This window comes from Rosa chinensis, chromosome 2 (assembly GCF_002994745.2).
Source record: "Rosa chinensis cultivar Old Blush chromosome 2, RchiOBHm-V2, whole genome shotgun sequence".
Lineage (NCBI taxonomy): Eukaryota > Viridiplantae > Streptophyta > Magnoliopsida > Rosales > Rosaceae > Rosa > Rosa chinensis.
The window spans coordinates 88027609-88050291 of NC_037089.1; the positions used below are offsets into that span (position 1 = coordinate 88027609).

A 22683-nucleotide genomic window follows, 5' to 3' on the forward strand; every position below is an offset into this window, starting at 1 on the left:
ACCTTCCTGGAAACTTCTTTGGTAAGTATATCTGCAAGTTGCTTTTCAATTGGGACGAAAGGAAAACTAATAATTTTAGCATCTATCTTCTCCTTAATAAAGTGACGATCCACCTCTACATGCTTAGTAAGATCATGCTGTACTGGATTCTGTGATATGTCAATGGCTGCCTTGTTGTCACAATACAACTGCATATCATGTAACAGATTTCTCAGCCACAACAATTCACACACTCCGTGAGCCATACCTCTATACTCATCCTAGCACTAGATCGTGCCACAACTTTCTGTTTCTTGCTCTTCCATGTAACCAAATTACCTCCCACAAAGGTAAAGTAACCTGATGTTGACCTCTTGTCTGTAATATTTCCAGCCCAATCTGCATCTGTGAAGCCACAAACCTCAAGAATGTTGTTGTGTTTAGAAAACAGTACTCCCCTTCCTGGAGCTGACTTCAAGTACTTTAAAATTTGTTACATGATATCATCCATGTGACTCTCACTTAGGTTATGCATGAACTGACTCACCACACTTACTGCATATGCACATCTGGTCTAGTATAAGTCAAATAAATCAAGCGCCCAACCAACCTCTGATAGCGGGCTCGATCAGTAGGTACCACATATTGCTCAACATTAGTGTCACATCCATTTTTTTTTAGATGCGACTCATACTCCAATCATGGAAATGAATTTCCAAAATCGAAATATGAATAATTTAAAAAAAAAATCGATACTAAACATGTTTTCGAAATTGAAACACAACCTTTATTACAAGAGCGGTTTACACCAACATTTACAACAAAAGTCAACTATATTCCAAGTTCTTGTCTAGGACCCAAGCATGATTAACAATAACACACATGTATATTACATTATATAAAAAAAAACACCCTTGCAGTAAAATAACTTCAAACTTATTTATTTGTCACCTGCAAAATGATAAAAAGGGGTGAGCAAACATTGCCCAGTAGGAGAAATAATCCTCTTTGAAAATTATAGTTAGAATAGCAATAATGAATGGATGCAACTACTATCTATTCCCGATAATCCACATTGTAAAATAAACTGAACCTACATGTCCCATACCATGTATTTTACCACGAAGGTGACTCAGAGTATTCAACAATGTGAACTAACCCCCACCCAAAATCAATCCCCCTAACCCTCTTTTGCTAGTCATCTTGTCTATTCCCCTTTCGCCAGTCCCGAATTACCCTTTCAATATCCTATACTAAGTGCACATTAACAAGTGGGCATACCTGGGATCTGGTACCTGCTGAGGTTATAGACTCAACTACGCAAAAGATAAACCAACATACTCATTCCAATAGCATATTCACATTACCATCACCACCCTTATACTTCATGTCTTATTGATGCACAAATACTTTGAATATGTAAGTTTTACTATTCAGCCATACCAAACAAACAGTAACAGAGGACATGAATGCATATAATCATGTACACAACCATCCAATACAATCATGTAAACAACCATCCAATACAAACATAGAGGCTCCCCAAGTTTTTCCCCTACCTCGATTGATTTTCACGTTAAGTATCCGGACGAAAACAAGTTCCTATTGCAAGAATAGAATTTATTAGTTCCACACATAAAGAATTAAAGAAAACTCAGCTAACATACTAAGAAAATCTTAGCAGTGAGTTATTTTGACCAAAACAGGCTTTTACTTGACAAACTGAAATACTGCAGTTTTCTGACCCAGTCACCTTAATGTTAAAAACTGTACAAATCTGTTTAAAATATGCTTTCAAGGTCTTCTAACGATTTGTAGCTGATATTCTAAAGAAACTTTCGGAATTTGAATCACCTGAAAAAAAATTTCCTAGAATTAGTTATGAATTTTTAAAGTTCAGCTACAGTCCCACGTTTTTCTGCAGAAACTACTACTGTGTGCTAACCTCTTCAGTTTTAATGTACTTTCTACAACTCCAATTTGTGTAAAACTTTCAATACTGAAAATAGACTTTCTAAAGTGTTAAAGAAAAGAAACCACACTTATAACAAGGCTTTAAAAGATGAGTGAAGGTTTTCTAAATTCAACTTTAAAACTGCATATGTTTCCTACTTGGTTCTTGACTCTTCTCAAGTCAGATTTTATTAATCTATGTCTTCCAAAAATTCTAATGACTAAAGGAAACAACAAACTAGATACAAAGTGATTTCAAATTCTAATTTGGATCAATTCAAAGACAAAAGATATAAACTATTTTCCAGAAAACTAGTGAAATCAAATAGAAGATGAGAAAATAATTAGTTCTAGTTGTTCCAGTAACAACAACTCTATTCCTAACTGAACTTCATCTCTATTGTAACTTCCTCTATCATCAAGAATCCCCAGGTCTTATAATAACCTATGAACATAACCCAATTTCCAATTTGCATTAACCATCAGAACTACAAAGAACTCATCAAATCAAAAACTAAAAGAATCACACCTGACTTTTTACTTCTCCACTTCTAAGATACCGAAACTCCCTTTCTTTCTCTCTCTCCCTTGTTTTTCTATGTATCTAGCAACTCAAGAAACTGTATGGAAATCATAGATGGTTTAGCCTATTTATAGTGTCTGGAAGGGAGGGGTAACGTAGAAAGCAAGATTGGTCTAACAGAAAGAAAATTGGATAATCAAATTGAAATCTTACCCATATAGATACTAGACTTGCCACCTCCCAATTTCTAGAGTTCCAGCTCTTGATTCTAGGGTTCCAGCTCTAGCTTGATAGCTTTGGGGAATCATCAATCTGAAACTTGATTTCCAAGGTTGTTGACACCTCCTACTTACCCAAGGCGGCGGCTATGTCCTTTGTCTTTCCTAAGGCGGTGGCTTGGTGTATCAGATGGAGGAGAATATGGGCGTGAGGAAGACGATGAAGAGACGGGACAATGCTTTGAGTTTAGGCGTTGTTTGATTTGGTTTTGTCGTGGAGTTTATTCTATCAGCTGTTAAAATACTTGGGTTTGAGTTTTGGGCCAAATCTTTTGGGCTAAAACTCTATTTACTTAAACACAAATAAGTAAAATTCAACTCTATACTATATATAGATATATATATATATATATATATAAACAATATTTAAACAAATAGTTTAGCACAAAAAATAAATAAACTTATTATTATTATTTTTTTTTTTTAGAAAATGTTAAAAATTTTAGGTCCTCACAATTAGACTCACTACTACTAGTACCAGAGGGTGGATATACCTCAAATGAATGATCTTCAGTACCAGGAAGTCGTGGGTTAGGGGTAGAAGTGATGGTAGGAAGGGCAGTTGTGTCTTCAACTTCATTTTCAGTGATTGAGACTGGGGCCTGGATGTCTGAACCTTCTGCTTCTAGAGGTGATGAGTTGCTAATGGTCTCAACTGGATTGGTCAAAATACCTCCTACCTGCTGGATTTCTTCCTCTCTTTCTAATTCCTCCCCCTCTCCATGATATAGTTTTTCAAAATATAAATTCTCCCCCTGAAGAATTGTATTTGAAGAGGAAAAATAGCTCATGTCCTCAAAGAAGGTAACATCCATAATCACATAGTACTTTCTGGTAGGTGGATGATAACACTTGTACCCTTTCTGATAGCCTCCGTAGCCAACAAAAACACACTTAAGTGCCTGAGCATCCAACTTAGACCTCTGGTTTTTGGGAACATGAACAAAAGAAACACAACCAAAGACACGAGCTGGGAGATTATGAAATGAAGGTAAGGAGACATGAGTGGCAAGAACCTCAAATGGAATTTTTCCCTGGAGGACACTAGATGGAAGACGATTGATAAGATGGGAGGAAGCATGCACAACATCGCCCCAAAGATACTTAGGCATATGAGCACTAAAGAGAAGGGCACGAGCCATATCAAGTAATTGACGATTTTTTCTTTCAGACACTCCATTTTGTTCTGGTGTTTGTGGACATGTAGTTTGGTGAACAATCTCATGGGTTTTGAAAAACTCTTGGAAAACATGATTAACATATTCGCCCCCATTGTCAGAATGAAGGACTTTAATGGTGCTATGGTACCGTGTTTGAACAAGAGTGCGAAAGGTTTGAAAAGCTGGAAATATTTCATCTTTGGTTTTAAGAAGAGCAACCCATGACAATCTCATACAATCATCAATAAACAACACGAAGTATCTCATACCAGATACAGTGGGCTCCCTAGAAGGTCCCTAAACATCAGAGTGAATCAACTCAAAAGGAAGAACACTTTTATTAGAAAGACTAGGAGAATAAGTAGCACGGTGACTCTTGGCCAAAACACATGTTTCACAATGTAAAATGGATTCATCCACACCAATAAACAAAGTAAGCATGATTTTTCTCATAAGACTAAAAGAGGGATGCCCTAAACGGCGATGCCACAACCAAATTTCACTTAGCTTATCAGAACTCGAAGTCAAAGCGGCGCGGGACTGTGCTCTTGATTTCTCCCCTGCGTATGTTTGATCCAGATGGAACAACCTGCCCCTCAGATACCCCCGACCGATGACCTCCCTGGTGAGAAGATCCTGAAACATCACATACATAGGATAAAAAGTTACAGAGCATTTAGACTCAGTATTCAACTAGGGAACATATATCAGATGGTGAGACAAGTCAAGCACATATAACACATTATGAAGTTCTAAGGTAGGAGTAATACGAACTGTCCCTGACCCTAACACAGGAAAGGCCTCACCATTGGCATTGGTTACATAGGACACTAGAGAGGAAGACAATTCAGTAAAAAATGATTTATCATAAGTCATATGATCAAAGGCACCAAAATCAATAATCCATGTATCAGAACCAACAAAGTTAGAAACTTTTAAAGCCATACCAATCGTACCACGACCAGCTATAGAGACTGTATGAGTAGCTCCACCTGCCGTATGATGATCCTGTCAAACCATTCCATAGAAATATGGTTCTTGGACTAAGTGAACAGCAGCGGCTTTCACCTTAGGACGATAACCTTGCTTCTTAGGTTTAAGGTGCGGATTCAGTTTTCAACAAGTCTCTCGAACATGCCCAACATCATTGTTATAAGAACATTGAGGACGAGAGCGATTAGCAAAAACTGGTAGAGGTCCTTGTTGATGAAGTGGAACTGAACTCTGCTTCTGGTGGAACGATGCTGGTGCTTGAATGTCTAGGCTAGATACTTCAACTTGTGTCTGTTTGAGACTGTCCTGCTGAGACTCATCCTTACGAATGTATGTGAAAGTTATTGTCAAGCTAGGAGGGTATGGCATCCTGAGAAACTCTCCTTTGGCACTATTATGTTTTGCATCAAGTCCTCTCAAGAATGCATCAACCCGCTCAAGTTCCTTCTCTTTTTTGTACCAAGCAATATCCTCTTGATTCTTGATCTTGCCAGGATGCTTCTAGTTAATTTCAGCCCATACATTCTTCAGCTTGGTAAAAAACACTGACACCGGTTTCCTATTCTGTTGCATTCCTGCAGCTTTGCACATCAATTCATGAACCTGTATAAAATCAGATTTATTTGTATAGAGATCACCCAACGCCTTCCATATCACCTCAGCAGTTTCACATTCCTCCACCATCTGTAGCACATCATCAGTCATGGCTCTAAATAAAATTGACATTACAAACCCATCATCATCTTCCCACTGAGCATAGGCCTCCACGTCATCTTCACTAGGAACCTTGATTGTTCCTGTCACATGCCATCTTGTGTATCCCACGAAGATAAACGAACATAATCTTCTTCCATGTTCGGAAATTGGTACCAGTGAGTTTGGCCTTAGAACCCTGACCTTCACTTTTATCACCACCCATCACAACAATACAGTAGCAAAAATCACAGAGTATGCAACGGAAAAAATATAGGAAATTCCAACAATTGCAGCGATTTTTTTTTTTAGAGAGAACCTGTTGTATAGGTTGACCGAGGGAGGTTGATCGAGATTGAGTTTAGGTCGAGTTGACTCGGTGAAACAGTGAACGAAAGGGACGATCTGACCGGAGAAGATGGCCTGAGGTGAGCGACCAGTCTGAATAGAGTAGCAAGGTGACGCCGGAAACTGGCAGCGACAGAGGATGAGCTATCTAAAGGATCGATCGGGAATCATGGACCAATCACGATCTGGAGAAAGGCAGCGAACCTGATCTGGAAATCAAGGGATGACGCCGGCAACTAGGTCCGAAAGGCGGAAGGAATCCGGTCTGAAATGGAGATGAAGCCAGTCTGAACAGAAGAAGTCGGCGGTCTGTGTGACGAAGACCAGTCTGGAGGTCTGAGCACCGGCGTGGCTCGGTTGGCGCAGTGGACCCGGTTTGGATTGATAGGGAAGCGACGCAAGGTCTGTCTCTAAGGAGACGAAGACCATTTTTGATAAATAACAGAGGACGACAAAAAACAAACCCAAACAAAGGGGTTTTGGTTCTGTACCAATTCCTCAGATTGAGAAAAGAAAGATAACTAAAGAGACAAAGTCCTTCCGGATCTTTGCTCTGATACCAAGTCAAAAATAAGATAAGAACTTGGGAAGTATTGAAAGAATGAATTGTTTGATAATCTTATTCATCTCACAAATAGAGACAAAGTGCTCCGGATCTTTGCTCTGATACCAAGTCAAAAATAAGATAAGAACTTGGGAAGTATTGAAAGAATGAATTGTTTGATAATCTTATTCATCTCACAAAGAGAGGTATATAAGGGTGATTATAGGTATACAATCTACCCTCTACCACACAAAGAATAGGAATGTACTAACTACAAAATAATTACAATATATTCTATCCCTAATACTATGCTATGACTCACGCTAACAGTGTTTATGTATGCTTCCAGCTTCGATTCCTTCTTGTTTTGATTTCATGCTACCAGTTTCTAGTGGAGCCGATCAGACACTATTCTAGTGCTGCTCTTTTGTTTATTTCCTAGTTTTCTTTACTTCTCTTCAAATGGGCCATAAGCGTAGGGCCAGGACCATACAATCAAGATTCATGTGGTTGTTTGGAAACTTGGGAGCTGGGACTGTTTCATGAGACATGAGCTGAGGAATTTGTTAAACAACGACAAGCGTGGCCCGTGACCCACTATTGTACCGATACTGTCCAACTTAACCACCTGTTAGGTGTTGGGTTTTAATCACAAAAAGTCTCGGTACAATTGGGTGAGATCCACCCACTTATAAGTTATATTTTATTTGTCACTTTTTCAATGTGGGATCTTTTCTCTCCAACAGAACTTTACATTAAGCCCATATAAGCACAAGGATCTGTCCTGACATTGCCTAAAGCCCTTTTAGGTTGTGAAAATAATTTTAAGGGGTTCACAGTTCTCCAAGACACAAACCTTGATGGATTGCTAGCTGGAAAAAGTTGAAGCCAAGTCACAGAACGGAATGCCAACAAATGTACAGAGATTTATATTAGTTTCTCTAAGTTAGAGCCTTCTCTTTTCTATAAGATGAGCTTCTGCTATTGGCTCTTTTCAAATTTAGACCTTCAAATCAATCAAGCTAGTGAGCAACTCTCCCCTAAATCTGATCCTTTTTTCTTTTTTTTGGTCTGACCTCTACCAAAATCTCACGTTTAAGCAGCTGCACCTTTTTTTACTGTTATAGAATCTGTACTTTTCTCACTCTTTCTCTCTCTTTCCTACACATCAATTCCATATGTAGCCAAATAACATTCACATGTCTATGTTTCTAGTGAAAGGGATAAAATTTCCCCAACTTTTTGCATACAGTTGTATCTCCATCATCTCTATTTCCCTCATTATCCACACAAAAAGAAAGACTACTCATCTTCAACAATGTGATAATGCTCTCAGAGCTGAAATCCATACCAGAAGCCTAGCTAGGCAGTTCATCTCCATTAATTTTGCCATGAATCCAGTAATTCTCTTTCTTATTTCCTCTATGTTTTTTCAGTCAGCTATTCTGGGAGGTGAATCAGCAAGGGCAGTAAAAGGTAACTCCCAGATTATTGTAATGGGCCTTGTTTACTGTGACATCTGCTCCAACAACACCTTCTCCCCTCACAGCTACTTCATTCCAGGTATTTAACATAGATTATTATTATTATCTATGTTAGTTGTATTTACTAATTAAGCATGTAATAATTTATGTTTACTTGTTACCAGGTGCTGAGGTTAAAATAGATTGCGTATTCAAAGCAGTGTCACCAAGAATTGCAGAACACATATCATTCTCAGCGAATAGAACTACAAACAGGTATGGGGTGTACAAGTTGGAAATCCCATCAGTTGAGGGAATCAAATGTGCAGAAGATTCTGCGATAGTTTCTTCCTGCCAGGCAAGCTTAATGCGGAGTGGATCTCCAGCTTGTAATGTTCCTGGTTTCAAATCCACAGCAGATGAAATAGCAGTCAAATCAAAGGAAGCTAATCTCTGCATCTACAGCCTCAATGCTTTGAATTTCAGACCATCAAGGAGAGACATTGCCTTATGTGGCAAGAAAAAAATTAATTAGACCTCATTTTCTCCAAGGAAACCAGTGACCTTGGATTTCTTTTCTCCTTGATTTTTAGGCCACCAATGTGGAAGATAATATATATTTATCTTCTCCTCTCGGCATTACTTAATTGTATGGTTGTTTGTGCTATGCTGCCATAAACACTCATGCAGGGAGGCTGATTGGTTACTTATAATGTATTGTTTCCAGTTCCAAGTCACAATGTTATGGAAATGTATATACAGTGTGTTAGTTGTTTTATAAATTTATACTTTTATATGATAAACAAATGGAGTAAGTACTGCCCAACCAAAAAACCCAGGCTGGTAGCTTGTTTAGAATTAGATAATAACCAAGGGGAGCAGAGTGCAGAGTGAAGGAAAAAAAAAAAGAGTAACACTAGCTATTTTCTCTGTTCTGTATCACAAGTCACTGTCAAAAGAATCACATGAAAGTTTTTTGTTTGAATGGAGAATCACATGAAAGTTTGAGCAAGCAATGATAGCTATGAGGTCAGTATCGTACTATACATGATTAACAAGCAAGATTATCTTCGCATAATTGAGTGCAAATAATCTGTAATATATATAATAGTTGATTTTTCATTCCTCAGTTTTATATTGGGGGAACGTGGTCCTGTTCCTGCTATATTTTTCACTATAAAGACATATAAAGCAGAACACGAACCCATCTCATTGCATATCTCAACTCTAATGGAAATTAGCAGCTTATAAACTCCATAAGCGATTGCTTTCGATCATCTTTGGTACTTTTTGTTAGTTAGGTATCGAAAACACATAGAATTTTTGGCATGAATATCCTTGTCAATTGGAATGGATGTTAAAATGAAAAAGAAGGCAGAAATCAATTGAATCAAACTTGAAACCAGAAAGGGGTCAATTATATATAACTAGGATTTGAGCCTGTAAATGACTAAGAGGATTACACAGTAACACATGCAAAATGAATTTCATGAATTAATTGGATCATTACTAAGTGGAGCATGTTTCACAGATTAAATTGAAGCAAGAATAAACAAAAGTAGATGAACGAATTTTTAAAAGCTGAACCAACCAATGAAATGAGTGCTACGGGCGCCCTAGCTATCCTCAATTCACCTGATGATATCTGATTAGCAAATGATCTTTACACATGAATCGCTACACCTCGCTAGCTAGCTCCTCCTTCTTCCTTCAATTTCAGCCTTGAGTTTCCTTGAATAATCCACCCTGAGCCTTGAAATGAACTGACAGTAGTGTTATATATTGGCTTTCAAGGTTTTTTCCTAAATATGGAGGTACTGGGGTTGCCATCAAATAGCTCATCAATGTACGTCTCTATATCTTCCGGCTGAAACTTAATGTACTTCTCTGTTTGCCTTCCCGGGTCCAACGTCTGCGAGAATCTCCCCAAGAACGACCGGTACGCCGGAATGACCACCGCCGATATGGAAACCCTAAGCTCCGACTGAAGCTGCTCGTCACTGACCACCCACGTGCTCTGCGTCTTATGAATCTCATCAAACATAGCGTTGAAGCTCTTGAACCTCTCTTTCAGCACAGGCTTGCTCACTTTGCCGTGGTTGCTCAGCCCCTCGTGGCTCAAAAAACTCAACAGCCGGCTCCACGTCTCTCTCTGGTAGTTCTTGTGGTACTGCCTCAGCTCCGTCGACCTCTTCCGGCACCACTTGTCGCCCATGCAGGCGTTGATCTCCGGAGAGCCCTTGATCTTCTGCAAGATGTAGCGCCCGTTGTTCATCATGAAAATCGAGCTCAACGCCACGTCCTTGTACAGCTTCGCCTTCCCCTCCAGGTTCGAGTCCAACAAGTCCATCACCCGCGCCAGTTGCACCGCGAACGGCGACTCGTCGTCGGGTATCTCGAACGACGTGTCGCTCGCGTCGTAATCGTCGCGACCGTCAGGCCTGCTCGTCGAGTCGGACCGCTCGATCTTGGTGTGCTCCTTGAACACCAGCTCCAGCGTCTCCTTGTACTCGCACGCGTATCTCAGGTAGTTCATCGTGTACCGGGTCAACGGGTGGACCGCCCCGCCCGGAACCGGGTTCCGACCCGTTTCGGCCTTGATGGAATTCTCCAGATCACAGAAGATTAATATCGCCGCCTCGCCCAGCCGGTTCAGCACCGTCGTGGTCTCCGTCTTCAGCTCCCTGGCGCACTCCCCCGGAAAAAGCTCGTCTATCTTGGGGAGCATCTCCTTTACCGCCTCGTACATGTCGAGCGTCTTGAACAGTTTCTCCGCCGCTCTTTTCGACATGGCGATTCCTTCGGCGAAATTCAGGAGCTGTATCATCACTCCTCTGCTCAGATTGCTGAACAGACACGACCATATCGGCGTCTGCTCGGAAAGCACCGGCTCCGGAAACACCGACTCTGCCAGCTGGCGCTCACCGGAAAAGTAGAATTGCGAGCATTGCTTGAATGCCTTGACCCACAACATGATCTCTCTCTCCAACGCTTCCCAGTGCATCTTCTGCACGTCGTCGATGCTGTGCTTCTCTAGGCCGAGCTTGTGGAGATTTTCATCGAATGCATGCCTCCTGGAGATGATGTAGACCTCGCAACACTCGGATTCGTAGCCGGCGGAGATCATCTTGGTGGCTATTTTATTCAGGTTGGACACGACCTCCTCAGGGAACCCGGGAAATTCAACAACCCCTTCTTTATTTGATTCTGACTCGGATTCCGGTTGTGATTCTTGATCGTTCTTTCCTTTGTTACCACTGCTGCTGTCTTTGTTACTGTTATGGTTATGGTTATGGTTATGGTTGTGATCAGCTGCTGTAGAGTGATGATGATCAGACTCGGTTTTGGATTCTTCTAGAAGGATTCTGAATTCTTCTTCCAGATAGGCCATGGCTCGGTGCTGAATGCTACTTAGGCGGTTGATCAAACCACCGTGCCTTTCTTGGAATTTCAATCCCATAGAACAGACCGACAAGAGAGACTCCCTCATCTTGGCCATCAGATCCACAGCCTCCAAGAACACCTCGTCGTCTTGAGGCACCGTTCCCCACCTGCATCTGCCTTCGCAACAGATATCATCTACCCAAGTCAAGAACTTGTCAATAAGCTTAAGGAGCTCGTCTGGAACGAGATCCTTTTCTTTTTCGACGACTTTTTCAGCCTCTTTCTCATCCTTTGCATCTTTGTCACCTAATTCTTTCTCATCCTGATCTGCAGCCTTTTCATCATCCTTATTCTCATCTTTCACATCCTTTTCTTCCTTGTCATTCTTTTCACCCTCCTTTGCATCTTTCTCACCCTTCTCTTCTTCCTTTTCACCCTTCTCATCTTTTACATCCTCTTCTTCCTTGTCATCTTTTGTATCCTTCCCATCATTCTCATCACCTTTTGTATCTTTTGCCTCATCATTTGCATTTTCCTTCTCTTCTTGTTGGTTTTCATCTTTCTCGTTAGGTGTAGGCAATGAAGAGATGCATCGCTCAATGTCATCAGAAAGCTTTTCGAGGGTGGGATGGGGATCTTCCGGTATCTCAACAGGCTCAAGGGGACCGCTGTGTTCGCCACCGGTACTGTCCTTCTCTTCCTCCTTCTGATCAGCATTCTCTTGTCCCTGCTTTTTGTTCTCCTCGGAATCTTCCTTTTGATTTTCGAATGGATCCGTCACATTGCCCTTGGGGGTCCCTAAAGCCTTAGGAGTCTTTAATGCCTTAGGGGTGTTGGTAGCCTCATCCATTGTTTTGTGCCTGAAGAATAATATTGTTTTAGGAATTGAATAAGAATTTCAAAATGGCCGGGGAAGAAGAAGAAGGGTTTGAGAAAGATGGATGCGATGAGAACGGATAACTATCCGTTTCTTCTTCGTTTTTTTTTTTCTCTTCCAACAAAATCTTTATTTGCTCTTCTCTTTCTCCATCTCTAAGCAAATTTTCTTTTTTCCAATTTTCGTTTTTGTTTGGTAAAGGGAATTGAAATGGTCGTTGTAAAGAGCGCGGGTGAGGGAATGTACGGACGTAATATATTCTGCATCTACCATTGCTTGGTCTGCAATCGTTGGAATGATTTGACCGTTGACTAACTTTTGTGGTCGCCACGTCTTTTTGTTTTTTTGTTTTTCTTTCCAATTTTCCTTTTACAAATAGTAATGGGCCGCTCGCCAACAATGAGAATTAGCAGAATTGGGCTTGAGTTAGTTGAGTGAACTCCCATCTAAGTTTGAGCCCTAAAATTTACGTCTCTTTTAATAGGTAATTGGGTTCACAACCAACCTAAGGGTGGGAGAATAAGAGAGGTTCAGAGCACCAACGTGCATTTATATTAACATAAATGGATGGTTAAATAATATTAAATATATTTTTTAGTTATTAAAAAAAATATTAACTGTAAATATCAACGACTGAAATAATTTAATAAGTGGTGGATCACTTGCTAGGTATACAGTAGTGTGGGCTTCGGACGGATGTTTGCTGATCCTGCCACTTACTAGGTATACAGTAGTGTGGGCTTCGGGACTCTGCGGAGTCATTCCAGTTGGACCGATCATTTTGGGTCTTTATGGGGAGCCAAACAGAGACTGGGCTTGGGGGCTGCCTCTCCCCAGCTTTTCAGACGAAAAGAGAAAAATAGTAGTGGGCCGCTCACGGGTTAGAGAATTAAGAGGCTCAAGGTGGGCCCAATCCAAATCCATATCCCACTGTTAAACAGTTGTCTGTTTCAGACTTGGAGTGACTAGTGAGTGAGTGAGCTTCTTCTTCAGCTTGGGAGTCACTTTCAGATCCCTGTGTTCCATTAGGCGGTGGGCAATCCTAAACCCTAAAGATGATGAGGAGGCATGGCGTATGGAGAAGGAGACGAGTTTCTGTAGGGTCAATTCTGATATTCGGTGCAATTTTTGCCGGAATCGGATTGCTGATTCTCAACTTAAGACCTGTCCATGATGATTCTCCAACGACAACGAGCCGCGATTTCCCTGTTGAAATTCACGACTCGGTTTCGATTTCGGAGTCGGAGTCGGACTCTGAGAGCGGTGCTGGTGCTGATGCTGGAGTTGGGGTTGAGTCGGAGACTCGGAGCAGCGAGAGCGAGAGTAAGAGTAAGAGAAAATCGAGCTCGTGTGCTTCGGTGCAAGAGATGGGAAAGGAGTTTGAAGGAGGGTTTTGGGATGAAAGTTTCAGAGTGAGGAAACTTATTCAAAATCACTTTGAATTGAATGGTATGCTACAAATTTTTGTGCTGATTGTTAAAGTTTAGCTCCGGCCTCTAGGAGTAGTCTTACAAAATAATTATAAGCATTTCCATGTTCTTCTCAAATAGAACTGGTAGAGGACATATCTTTTGATTTGTTCATCTAAAATAGCAATTTTGCCAAACTTCGTGGCATCATAGTTTTGATTGCGCTGCGGTTGAATAGAAAACTTTTGAGAGGTGGAAGCTCACATGGCCAATCCAATTTCAGGTGCTTCGAGGGTGCGGAATCTTCCTCCACAACAGTTTTGCCAGCATGGTTTTGTGCTTGGCAAATCAGCAGAGGCAGGCTTCGGGAATGAAATGTACAAGATCTTAAGTGGTGCAGCACTGAGTGTGATGTTAAACCGGTCCCTGATTATTGGGCAAACCAGGCATATTATTGGTTCTTTCTCAAGCCTTTCTTTTTTGTATTTAATATTTTATCTCCAAGTCAGCTGAGTTGTTTGAAGAAGCCGTTACCGCTGAAGCATATTAACATACTCTATGGCTTAGTTTGAATGTTTATAGCATGCCCCAGAAGTGGTGCAGCTATGCCAACATAAAATCATCATTAACTTCTGATATTTTAATCATGTTTATGGAACATTCACACAATAACTAAAAAACAAACGCACATCCTCTTCATGCATTTTGTTGTTTTTGTTTATTAAACTGTTTCAAGGGTTCACCTCAACAGAACTACATGTTGGGGCTCAAGATACAATTGCAGTCAGAATAATTAAGTTGCCACAATATATGTCTTTTCTTGTGCTCACATTGGTGTCCTTCATTTCAGGGGAAAATTCCCTTTTGGGGATTACATTTCTTATTCCAACCTTTCTTTTACAATGAAAGAAATCAAGCATCTGTGGAGACTTAATAAATGTGTAAAGAAGTATGGAAGGCAACTGATTATGAGGACTGATGACTTTGAGAAACCAATGAAGACAAATGTCCTGTGTAGCAACTGGAGGAGATGGAAGCAACCTATTATATGGTAAGATGACAAAAGTTTAGATATTTAGCCCATAACTCGTCTTCAGGTATCATCACATGCTCATAACCTTAGTATTGCAGGTTCCAAGGTACAAATGACGCTGTGGCAGCCCAGTTTTTCTTGAAGAATATACATCCAGAGATGAGGAAGGCTGCTTCTAATTTATTTGGAAAGCCAGAGGCTCTCCATTCTCGGCCTAATGTATTTGGAGAGCTGATGAGAGTGCTTATATCTCCTTCTGAAGATGTTGAGCAAGCAATCAATTGGGTTATCGGTGGAGTGGATCCTGATATTTCTCTGCACATGCGAATGCTCATGAATAGGTTAAGTTGCAACTAACGATTGACCTTATTCCCTGATTGGGTTAAGTTTTACATTCCGAAAATTAAGGCTGTTTCTGCTTGCCCTGTTTCAGGTCGGTGAGAGCTGCACAGGCAGCACTAAACTGCATCAGAAAAGCTGTGCGCAATCTTGGTAAAGCCTCAAGGCCCAGGGTGGTCTTAGTGTCAGATACCCCCTCTCTTATAAAAAGTATTACACCGAATATAAGCAAGTTTGCTGAGGTACTTTACTTGATGTGCGGAGAATGGCCAAATCATAGTGCATCATCAGCATGCTAACTCTCTATGCAACTCGATTCTCTTTTAAATTTGTAGTCATGAATGCAACGTAAACGAGTTAAAAGAGTTTGAAGATCTCTTTTCCTACACATTTTTCAGCAGTAGTTTGCTTCTTTTGATTCTACTACAATTTTGGTTTTCGTAGGTAATTCATTTTGATTACGAACTTTTCAAAGGAAATATATCTGACGGCGGTAAAAGATTGCGAAGTTTAGAATTTAGAGCAAAAGATTGGGGCCCAGCACCCAGATGGGTCGCCTTTGTGGACTTCTTTCTTGCATCACGGGCAAAACATGCTGTTGTGTCTGGTGCTCACAGGCGTGTTGGGACTACATATGCTCAGTTAATTGCAGCACTGGCTGCAGCAAACAATCTAGGTACATGCATCCTTACAGCATTTGAATTACTTGCTTATAACAAATGTTGCCAGAATTGTTCTGATGTATAGTCTACACTTTTTCAGGGGACAGTCCAACTGGTTCGAATTTTTCGTTCTTAAGCAGCTTTCAAAGTGATTTGTTGAGAGAAGGTTTAAGATTTCAGATTGGTTGGGGACATGTGTGGAACCGATTTGCAGGTCCCCTTAGTTGTCACAACCAGCATAACCAATGTGCTTTCACACCACTTCTCCCTCCTGCATGGTGGGATGGTCTTTGGCAATCTCCACTAACAAGGGATATTAATAGGTTGGCAGACTACGGCATCCAGTTAACTGGTTTTGGCACCATTGATGAAACACATCTTCAGTCTTTTTGTAGCTCAAAGAAAGTTGCTGTGAAAACTATTCCGTACATATTGTAATACACCGTGTACTGAGGTTCCATTGATTCATGCACACTGCAGATTGCACATTGCACACTGTATTAGTCTTCCACTTTCTATACAATCATTCTAGAACGCTCGTGCAGTTGTTTAAGTTGAGATATTTTCTGTTCAATTTCTTTTGAGAAACAAGAACTTGTATATTGTGCTGATAGAATGAGATGAGTAGGAGTTATTTTTCTTGGCAGAGTTTGTGGTTTGATTACAGAAGAGTCGAGCTTGAAACCCTTCATTTACCATCCAAATTTTGAGTGCCACTTTGATTTTATGGTGGTGCTCAAAGTGTCATAAATTTGGACAAGAGTGCTTTAGTTTATGCTTTATAGACCAGATGCACAGCGAATTTATCCATCACCAAAGGAGAAATGATCTTGGATGATTGTAAACAGTGCCGCGTTTGATTTTATCTACATTCGACGTATTTATTGTGAATCAACGACATTAGCAGTTTGATACATGAATACATGAATGCTATGATACATGAATGCTAAGATGAAATGAAAATGAGAAAATGAATGGCGTTATGATACATGAATGCTAAGATGAAATGAAAATCAGAAAATGAATGGCGTGTTTGTTTGTTATTATCCAGAGTTTTAAATGTTCATTACAAGCTGTCACGTTTTATAGGTGCAACTCCATTATCCCACCGTAAATGTCAAATCGACCCCTTGATTGCTGGGAAGTGTGAACTTGTGAAGTCCAGAGCAGACTTACCCCCAAACTCCTCCCTTTGGATTGAATAAGATACGAGCACATTAATCCACCGAAATCGGGGTTGGTGGCACATACATGGTATTATATCACTAATTTGATTTTGTGATTAAATGAGAAAATAAATGGGTTAAATGGAAAAAGATTTAGAACGTGACGTGTTGTATTGTGCTGTGTCAGTGTGACCTCATCAGCACCAATCATATGCCGAAGGAAAAGAAGGAATAATTAAGAGAGAGAGACAAAACAAAGATTGATCGTAGCACTCGTCCTACGTTGTTGTTGTTATTGTGTTTGTTTGTATGTTGGAAAAGGGAAGCGCGTGATTGGGAGTTGCGAGTCGTCAACGTCATCATCGCACTCGTCGTCATCTTCTTTCTTCTGGTCTTGCATTTCGTTTCTCTCAAAGGGTTAATTATCTGTGTGCGTGTTTTCCAAAGACTAATAAGATGAACAAAAGTCTGGAGACGTTGTTGATCTGAAAAAGAAAAGAAAAAACGACATTATATTTCGTATCTGTTCCATTGCTGCTGCTGCAATGGGCTATTGCCCCTGTTTCGGTTTGAGGAAGGGCAAGAAGCTCAAGCGCGGCAAAGACGACGACGTTCACAAAACCACAATCAACGACAACAAAAACCCTTCTTCCGATAATGCCACGCCTCAATTGTCTTCTGGTCAGTTCTTTCTTCTCCTCCTCCTTTTTCCTTACCTTTGATCATGTTTCGTTTTTGGAGGGTTTTGTCATTAATTTTTTGCTTGTTCAGATAATGTTCCAGTTTCCTGTCATGAACATCTTTAAATTCGTGTCTTCTGACTTCAGCTCTCGAATGTTAGTGATTCCGTTTTGTTGTTATTGATCTATTTGGGCCAAGTTTGGATCTTGTTCTTAGAGAGTCTCTTTGTGTGTCCTGTTTTTTGTTTCTTACTTTCTCAGTTTGGGATCTTGGTCTGTTTTTTCCAATTTGCCACCTTTGAGTATAATGTGATTGTAATGAAATCCTTTTTTCAAGTACAATATTCCACCACAGTTTATTATGCTGTGATTAGTAATCAACCTTAAAACTGAAACACAAGGTAACTATAAATAATTGACAAGTAATAGATTTTTGCTACTTTCTAACTGCAATGGGATCATGAATTCATGATCATGAGACTACAGCAGTAATTAAGTACAATTCATACCACAACTCTGAATATCCGAAACCTAAAATGTAGTTCTTGGAGAATTCCAGGTTAGTGAATTTGAATTTAAAATGTTATGGACTGTGCACCTAGAATGAAGTTGACATTATATGGTTCCCATTTCCACCCTATACTTTTTGTAGATAGTTTTGCCTCTTGCATGTAATTCATAGATGTTAATGAAATCTTGTCCGATAATCAGCTCAAGAAGATGGAACTAATGATCCTACTAAGGCACAGACATTCACCTTTCGTGAACTTGCAACTGCAACCAAAAATTTTAGGGCGGAATGCTTTATTGGGGAAGGTGGATTTGGGCCTGTATACAAAGGGAAATTGAGTTCTGGTCGAGTAAGTGGTTCAAGGGATGACTAACTTCTTTTGTACTACTTATCATACAAGATCCGCATTATCTGATTTTCAAGATTTGATTTATTGTATTTTTATACGAGGAGATAATATTTCAAGCAGGTTGTAGCTGTAAAGAAACTAGATCAGACAGGTCTTCAAGGAGACAAGGAGTTTCTGGTGGAGGTTCTAATGCTTTCTCTTCTGCGTCACCCAAACCTTGTAAGTTTAATTGGTTACTGTGCTGAAGGGGAGCAGCGCCTGCTTGTCTATGAATACATGCCCTTAGGGTCCTTGGCAGACCATCTCCATGGTACTTGTTTTGATGTCATTCTATTTTTTAATTAACGACACCATATGAGCTTCTCCTCATGCTTACATTCCAATTCTTAGCTCACCTTAGATTCATTTCAAATGTTTTGGAAACACAAAGATAGGCACTTGTAGGACCTTTTTAAGCTATGCAAAAAGGAGAAAGTAGTTTCTGATAAGTCTACTCCATTGCTCAACCAAAGACATTAAACTTTATTTCCATCAGTAGCTGCTGAGGGGAAGATCGGACTTGCAAGAGTGTAATTGATCCCCTTCCTATCCTAAAAAGTGGATTGTAAAAGTTCAGCTCGCCAGACTAAGCTATGAGTGTCACTACCTCACTTATGCTTGATATGAATTCTCATTAGTGTAAAGCTTGTGTCTTGGTTCTAGTGACTGAAGAATTCTGCTCCATTCTGAGTGCTGGGCATTCTAAGTTGTATTTCAACAGCCTTGCTTTATTTGTTTGTCTCATACTGTAAGGAAATCAGAAAACATAGTCATGTTATATGCTTTTAATCATCATTATTACTAAAACATTTACATGTCCTGTTACAACTAATCATTTTGTATGCATAACATGGACAAATCATTTTATACCATGTTATCATTTATAAAATTTTGAAGGTGATGACCAACCCCACCTGTAATTGTTCTCAGATCTTAGACCTGATAAAGAACCACTTGATTGGAACACAAGGATGATGATAGCTGCTGGTGCAGCCAAAGGGTTGGAATATCTTCACCATGATGCTGAACCACCTGTCATATACAGGGATGTAAAATCAGCCAACATTTTGTTGGGGGAGGATTTTTTCCCGAAACTTTCTGATTTTGGGCTTGCAAAGTTTGGTCCTACTGGAGATAGATCGCATGTCTCCACCAGGGTCATGGGAACTCATGGTTACTGTGCTCCTGAGTATGCTAAAAGTGGAAAGTTGACAGCAAAGTCGGATATCTACAGTTTTGGGATAGTCTTGCTGGAGTTGCTTACAGGACATAAGGCCGTTGATAGTACTCTTGGTCGTGAAAAACAGCTTGTTGAATGGGTAATTCTTTATGTTTGATACTGTGTAGTTAGCTAAAACATGTTCAATAGCTTTTGATCTTAGCTGAGGGATAGTTTATCCTACTAATTTTCATGTGTGTCTTTTTGTAGGCACGTCCTTTTATGAAAGATCCCAAGAAGCTTACCATGCAATTTGCAGATCCATATCTTAGAGGGCAGTTTCCGGTACATATCTTGAGAAACGCATTAGAAGTAGCTTCCATGTGTCTAAGAGAGGATGCTTCTGCCCGACCGACCATGAGGGATGTGGTACTTGCCTTGAATTACTTGACAACCCATCCATATAATGAACCAAAGGTGTTGAGCATCAGCACTGAGCGGGTTGAAGGAATAAAGAGTTCGAATGCTTCAGGGAATAACTCTCCTAATGAAACGACATGTATGTTAAACAAGAACTTGGACAGAGAAAAAGCTGTTGCAGAGGCCAAGATGTGGGGAGAGACTTGGAGAGACAAACGTGGTGCACAAAATAGTCGTCATGATGCCTTTAGTCTTTAGATTACCCCTCTATTGTGCTTCCGATCCAATGCCTGGTCTTTCCCCCACCATGTGGTATCTATCAAAGTACAGATTTTTCTTTCCTTGCAGAAAGAACCTGGAATGTTAGCTTCGGTTGGAAAGAAACTTTTTTATTTCATCTTTGTAAATGTTTTCCTTGAGTAGCTGGTGAACTCAGCACAGACAATAGATCTAAAATAATCCTAGTTAGAGTTGCAAAGTTTGATGGGAAGATGGTATAGTGGAGGATCAGCATAAATCCATCTTTTGTTGCTATTACATCTCTGTTATCATGTTAACTGTGTAGCAATCTTAACAGTGAGCTGATTGTGCTTGTTTGCTAAGAAAGTAGGAAAAAATAAGCCACTGACCATGAGAAAAACAGAGAAATATTGGCCGGGAAGAAAATATGAAGGCTGATGGAGGACACTGATATCCATTATGAACTCGAGACTGAAAAATGGAGATGATTAATTCATGACTGCCTTACGTTTAAAACTGTGTTTGGTCTCATGACTCTCAATTTGAGAGCTTTACTTGCAATGATCAGTACAATATTTGTAGTTGCTGCTAAAGATTTTCAGATATATGGGGTGCATGTATAAACTAGTTGCTGCTTGGGCTAGCCAGCTTCATACTCTGGTTAGCGTCAAAGGTAAGCTGGAAAATCTTGACATTAATTGATAATTTAGCGGATTGCATCACTGTGTCCAGAATCTCATGAGCGTCTTTTGTTTCGAGTGCTTTAGGGCTGTTCAATGGGAAGGTATGCGTACACTGGTGCTGCAGCTGCACTACTTGTGTTCTCTAGTTAATTAATTCCAGGTACGTACAACTGATACGTAACTGGAAGCCTCCCACGGTTGTCCAGTTTGCTCCATCATCAATGCGATGCGATGAGACGCATCCATCCAACAAGAAAAGAAATATGCTTTGTATCCTATCATTCCTATGGACAGTTGGTTCTGCAGCTGAGGTTAAACAAGGCTTTGAGTTGTGTTTATCTAGACCTTGTATTGGACAGGACACTTTCTTTCTGATTAATTTCTAGTTAAAACTTAAAAGTAGCCAAAAACGAAAACAAAGAAAGAAATTGCACAACTAGCTTGCTAGCCTTGAGCATATCAAAGTTACCATCCCAATTGCACTTTATTTGTTCGAGTTTACCCAGATTATGTAGATGTAGTACTCCAAGGCAATTTTGTGTGATCCAGAGGCATAAAACATAATGAAGGAGATCAAAAAAATAAAAAACAAAGGTCCTACCGGGAGTCGAACCCAGGTCGCTGGATTCAAAGTCCAGAGTGCTAACCACTACACCATAGAACCCCGTTGTGCACTTTGTAAGAAGAAGCGGTAACTTATAAAAGTTATATCGAAGAAGTCACTAATTTCAAAGCTAGTGCATTATCATTTTACTTATTCTACTGGACGGATTACCTAAATTGGACTCAAAGTTCTCTCAGAATATAAAAAAAGGAGGACTTAAAATGCAAGTGTTCTCAGACCAAAATAAAAATAAAAATGCTAGTGTTCCCTTGAAATGCAAGTTCCCAACACGTGATGATCATCACTTCTGGGAAACCAAAGATATACCTGACTCCTTTTAGTTTAATTAAGGTCTTAAGTTGCCATGGCCAGGTTACTAGATTATGCTGTGTCTTCTGTTTTACGGAGTCTATAATAATTATTTAATGAGGGATGTGCGTGCAGGCCCAGCTTCTATCTATTTGATTCGGCATAAGTTGCATCAAATTTATATACATATACAGTTGAAAAAGCCAGACACAGATACACATGGGGTTGTCCAAATTCCAATGTTCAAAGTGCGTCAAATTTGCTGGGTGAAACCTGCAACAACCGTCATTTTAATCATCGCGGTGACTCTGTGAATACATACACGTACTACTCGATCGGTAGTTCGGTACTCACTCACTGTAATAATGTAAGCTCGTTTGGTTCCCACTTATTTACCACGTACATTAACTATTTGCTATTTACCGAAACCAAATTGGACTTGCTTGTCATCATTCTTGTTCTGCACGTTCTGCAACTTTACAGCACAAAGTCCATGAAGCAAGCATACTCCAAAAACAGAAAGACTTGTGACGGCAGGTTTTGTGTTTACTCTTGTTTTCAACTTTTCACCGACTTAACTTCTCAGTTAAACCGGGGTTCGCTAATATTAACAGTTACGACGAAAACGATTACGGATGTGGACTAGTTTCTGTGCTTTCTAAATTAATTTTTACTGATGTGAAACGAGATTATTCAATGTATTTTGTAATCAAGGGCAAGAGTTAATTTAGATTAGTTTATGCGTATGCATTTGCAATGATTCTTGTTTGTGTATTGCATTGCATATGAAGTATATATGGTTGTCATTATCTTTACATTAAGGACGACGATAATAGTACTCTATAAAACTCCGCCAACAGCTATCAAAATAAAAAAAATACAAGT

At 39.9% G+C, this 22683-nt stretch overlaps 4 protein-coding genes, 1 long non-coding RNA gene and 1 other non-coding gene across 6 annotated transcripts; 3 read left to right on the forward strand and 3 right to left on the reverse strand.

Moving 5' to 3' along the window:
- Positions 1–741: 741 nt before the first annotated feature.
- LOC121051874 lies at positions 742–2924 on the reverse strand. Its single transcript, XR_005807307.1, has 2 exons — positions 2669–2924; positions 742–930 (listed from the first exon to the last, which is right to left on the reverse strand). It is a non-coding gene; the product is annotated as an uncharacterized LOC121051874 (long non-coding RNA).
- A 4808-nt stretch (positions 2925–7732) lies between these two features.
- LOC112189466 lies at positions 7733–8716 on the forward strand. The gene is made up of 2 exons (XM_024328806.2): positions 7733–8034; positions 8120–8716. Exons 1-2 carry the CDS (start codon positions 7863–7865, stop codon positions 8467–8469), a joined length of 522 nt encoding a protein of 173 aa, XP_024184574.1. The 5' UTR covers positions 7733–7862; the 3' UTR covers positions 8470–8716.
- Positions 8717–9319: 603 nt separating this feature from the next.
- Positions 9320–12509, reverse strand: LOC112189763 (exocyst complex component EXO70B1). Its single transcript, XM_024329112.2, has one exon. It carries the CDS (start codon positions 12166–12168, stop codon positions 9724–9726), a length of 2445 nt encoding a protein of 814 aa, XP_024184880.1. The 5' UTR covers positions 12169–12509; the 3' UTR covers positions 9320–9723.
- Positions 12510–13153: 644 nt separating this feature from the next.
- LOC112188162 lies at positions 13154–16284 on the forward strand. Its single transcript, XM_024327219.2, has 7 exons — positions 13154–13644; positions 13888–14050; positions 14455–14655; positions 14736–14978; positions 15071–15218; positions 15421–15652; positions 15739–16284. Exons 1-7 carry the CDS (start codon positions 13251–13253, stop codon positions 16074–16076), a joined length of 1719 nt encoding a protein of 572 aa, XP_024182987.1. The 5' UTR covers positions 13154–13250; the 3' UTR covers positions 16077–16284.
- An 829-nt stretch (positions 16285–17113) lies between these two features.
- On the forward strand, positions 17114–20789 carry LOC112186587 (probable serine/threonine-protein kinase PBL7). Its single transcript, XM_024325053.2, has 5 exons — positions 17114–17485; positions 18196–18344; positions 18465–18654; positions 19314–19702; positions 19813–20789. Exons 1-5 carry the CDS (start codon positions 17350–17352, stop codon positions 20218–20220), a joined length of 1272 nt encoding a protein of 423 aa, XP_024180821.1. The 5' UTR covers positions 17114–17349; the 3' UTR covers positions 20221–20789.
- Positions 20790–21477: 688 nt separating this feature from the next.
- Positions 21478–21549, reverse strand: TRNAQ-UUG. Its single transcript has one exon. It is a non-coding gene; the product is annotated as a tRNA-Gln (tRNA).
- Between the last annotated feature and the right edge of the window lie 1134 nt (positions 21550–22683).

What these genes read in the sequence shown, in the direction of transcription:
- LOC112189466 (XM_024328806.2), top strand. Translation starts at nt 7,863, where the DNA reads ATGAATCCAGTAATTCTCTTTCTTATTTCCTCTATGTTTTTTCAGTCA. An exon ending in TCACAGCTACTTCATTCCAG is followed by an intron (nt 8,035 to 8,119) that starts GTATTTAACATA and finishes ACTTGTTACCAG; the next exon opens with GTGCTGAGGTTAAAATAGAT.
- LOC112189763 (XM_024329112.2), bottom strand. Translation starts at nt 12,168, where the DNA reads ATGGATGAGGCTACCAACACCCCTAAGGCATTAAAGACTCCTAAGGCT.
- LOC112188162 (XM_024327219.2), top strand. Translation starts at nt 13,251, where the DNA reads ATGATGAGGAGGCATGGCGTATGGAGAAGGAGACGAGTTTCTGTAGGG. An exon ending in CTGATTATTGGGCAAACCAG is followed by an intron (nt 14,051 to 14,454) that starts GCATATTATTGG and finishes CCTTCATTTCAG; the next exon opens with GGGAAAATTCCCTTTTGGGG. An exon ending in ATGCGAATGCTCATGAATAG is followed by an intron (nt 14,979 to 15,070) that starts GTTAAGTTGCAA and finishes GCCCTGTTTCAG; the next exon opens with GTCGGTGAGAGCTGCACAGG.
- LOC112186587 (XM_024325053.2), top strand. Translation starts at nt 17,350, where the DNA reads ATGGGCTATTGCCCCTGTTTCGGTTTGAGGAAGGGCAAGAAGCTCAAG. An exon ending in GGAAATTGAGTTCTGGTCGA is followed by an intron (nt 18,345 to 18,464) that starts GTAAGTGGTTCA and finishes TATTTCAAGCAG; the next exon opens with GTTGTAGCTGTAAAGAAACT. An exon ending in CTTGGCAGACCATCTCCATG is followed by an intron (nt 18,655 to 19,313) that starts GTACTTGTTTTG and finishes AATTGTTCTCAG; the next exon opens with ATCTTAGACCTGATAAAGAA.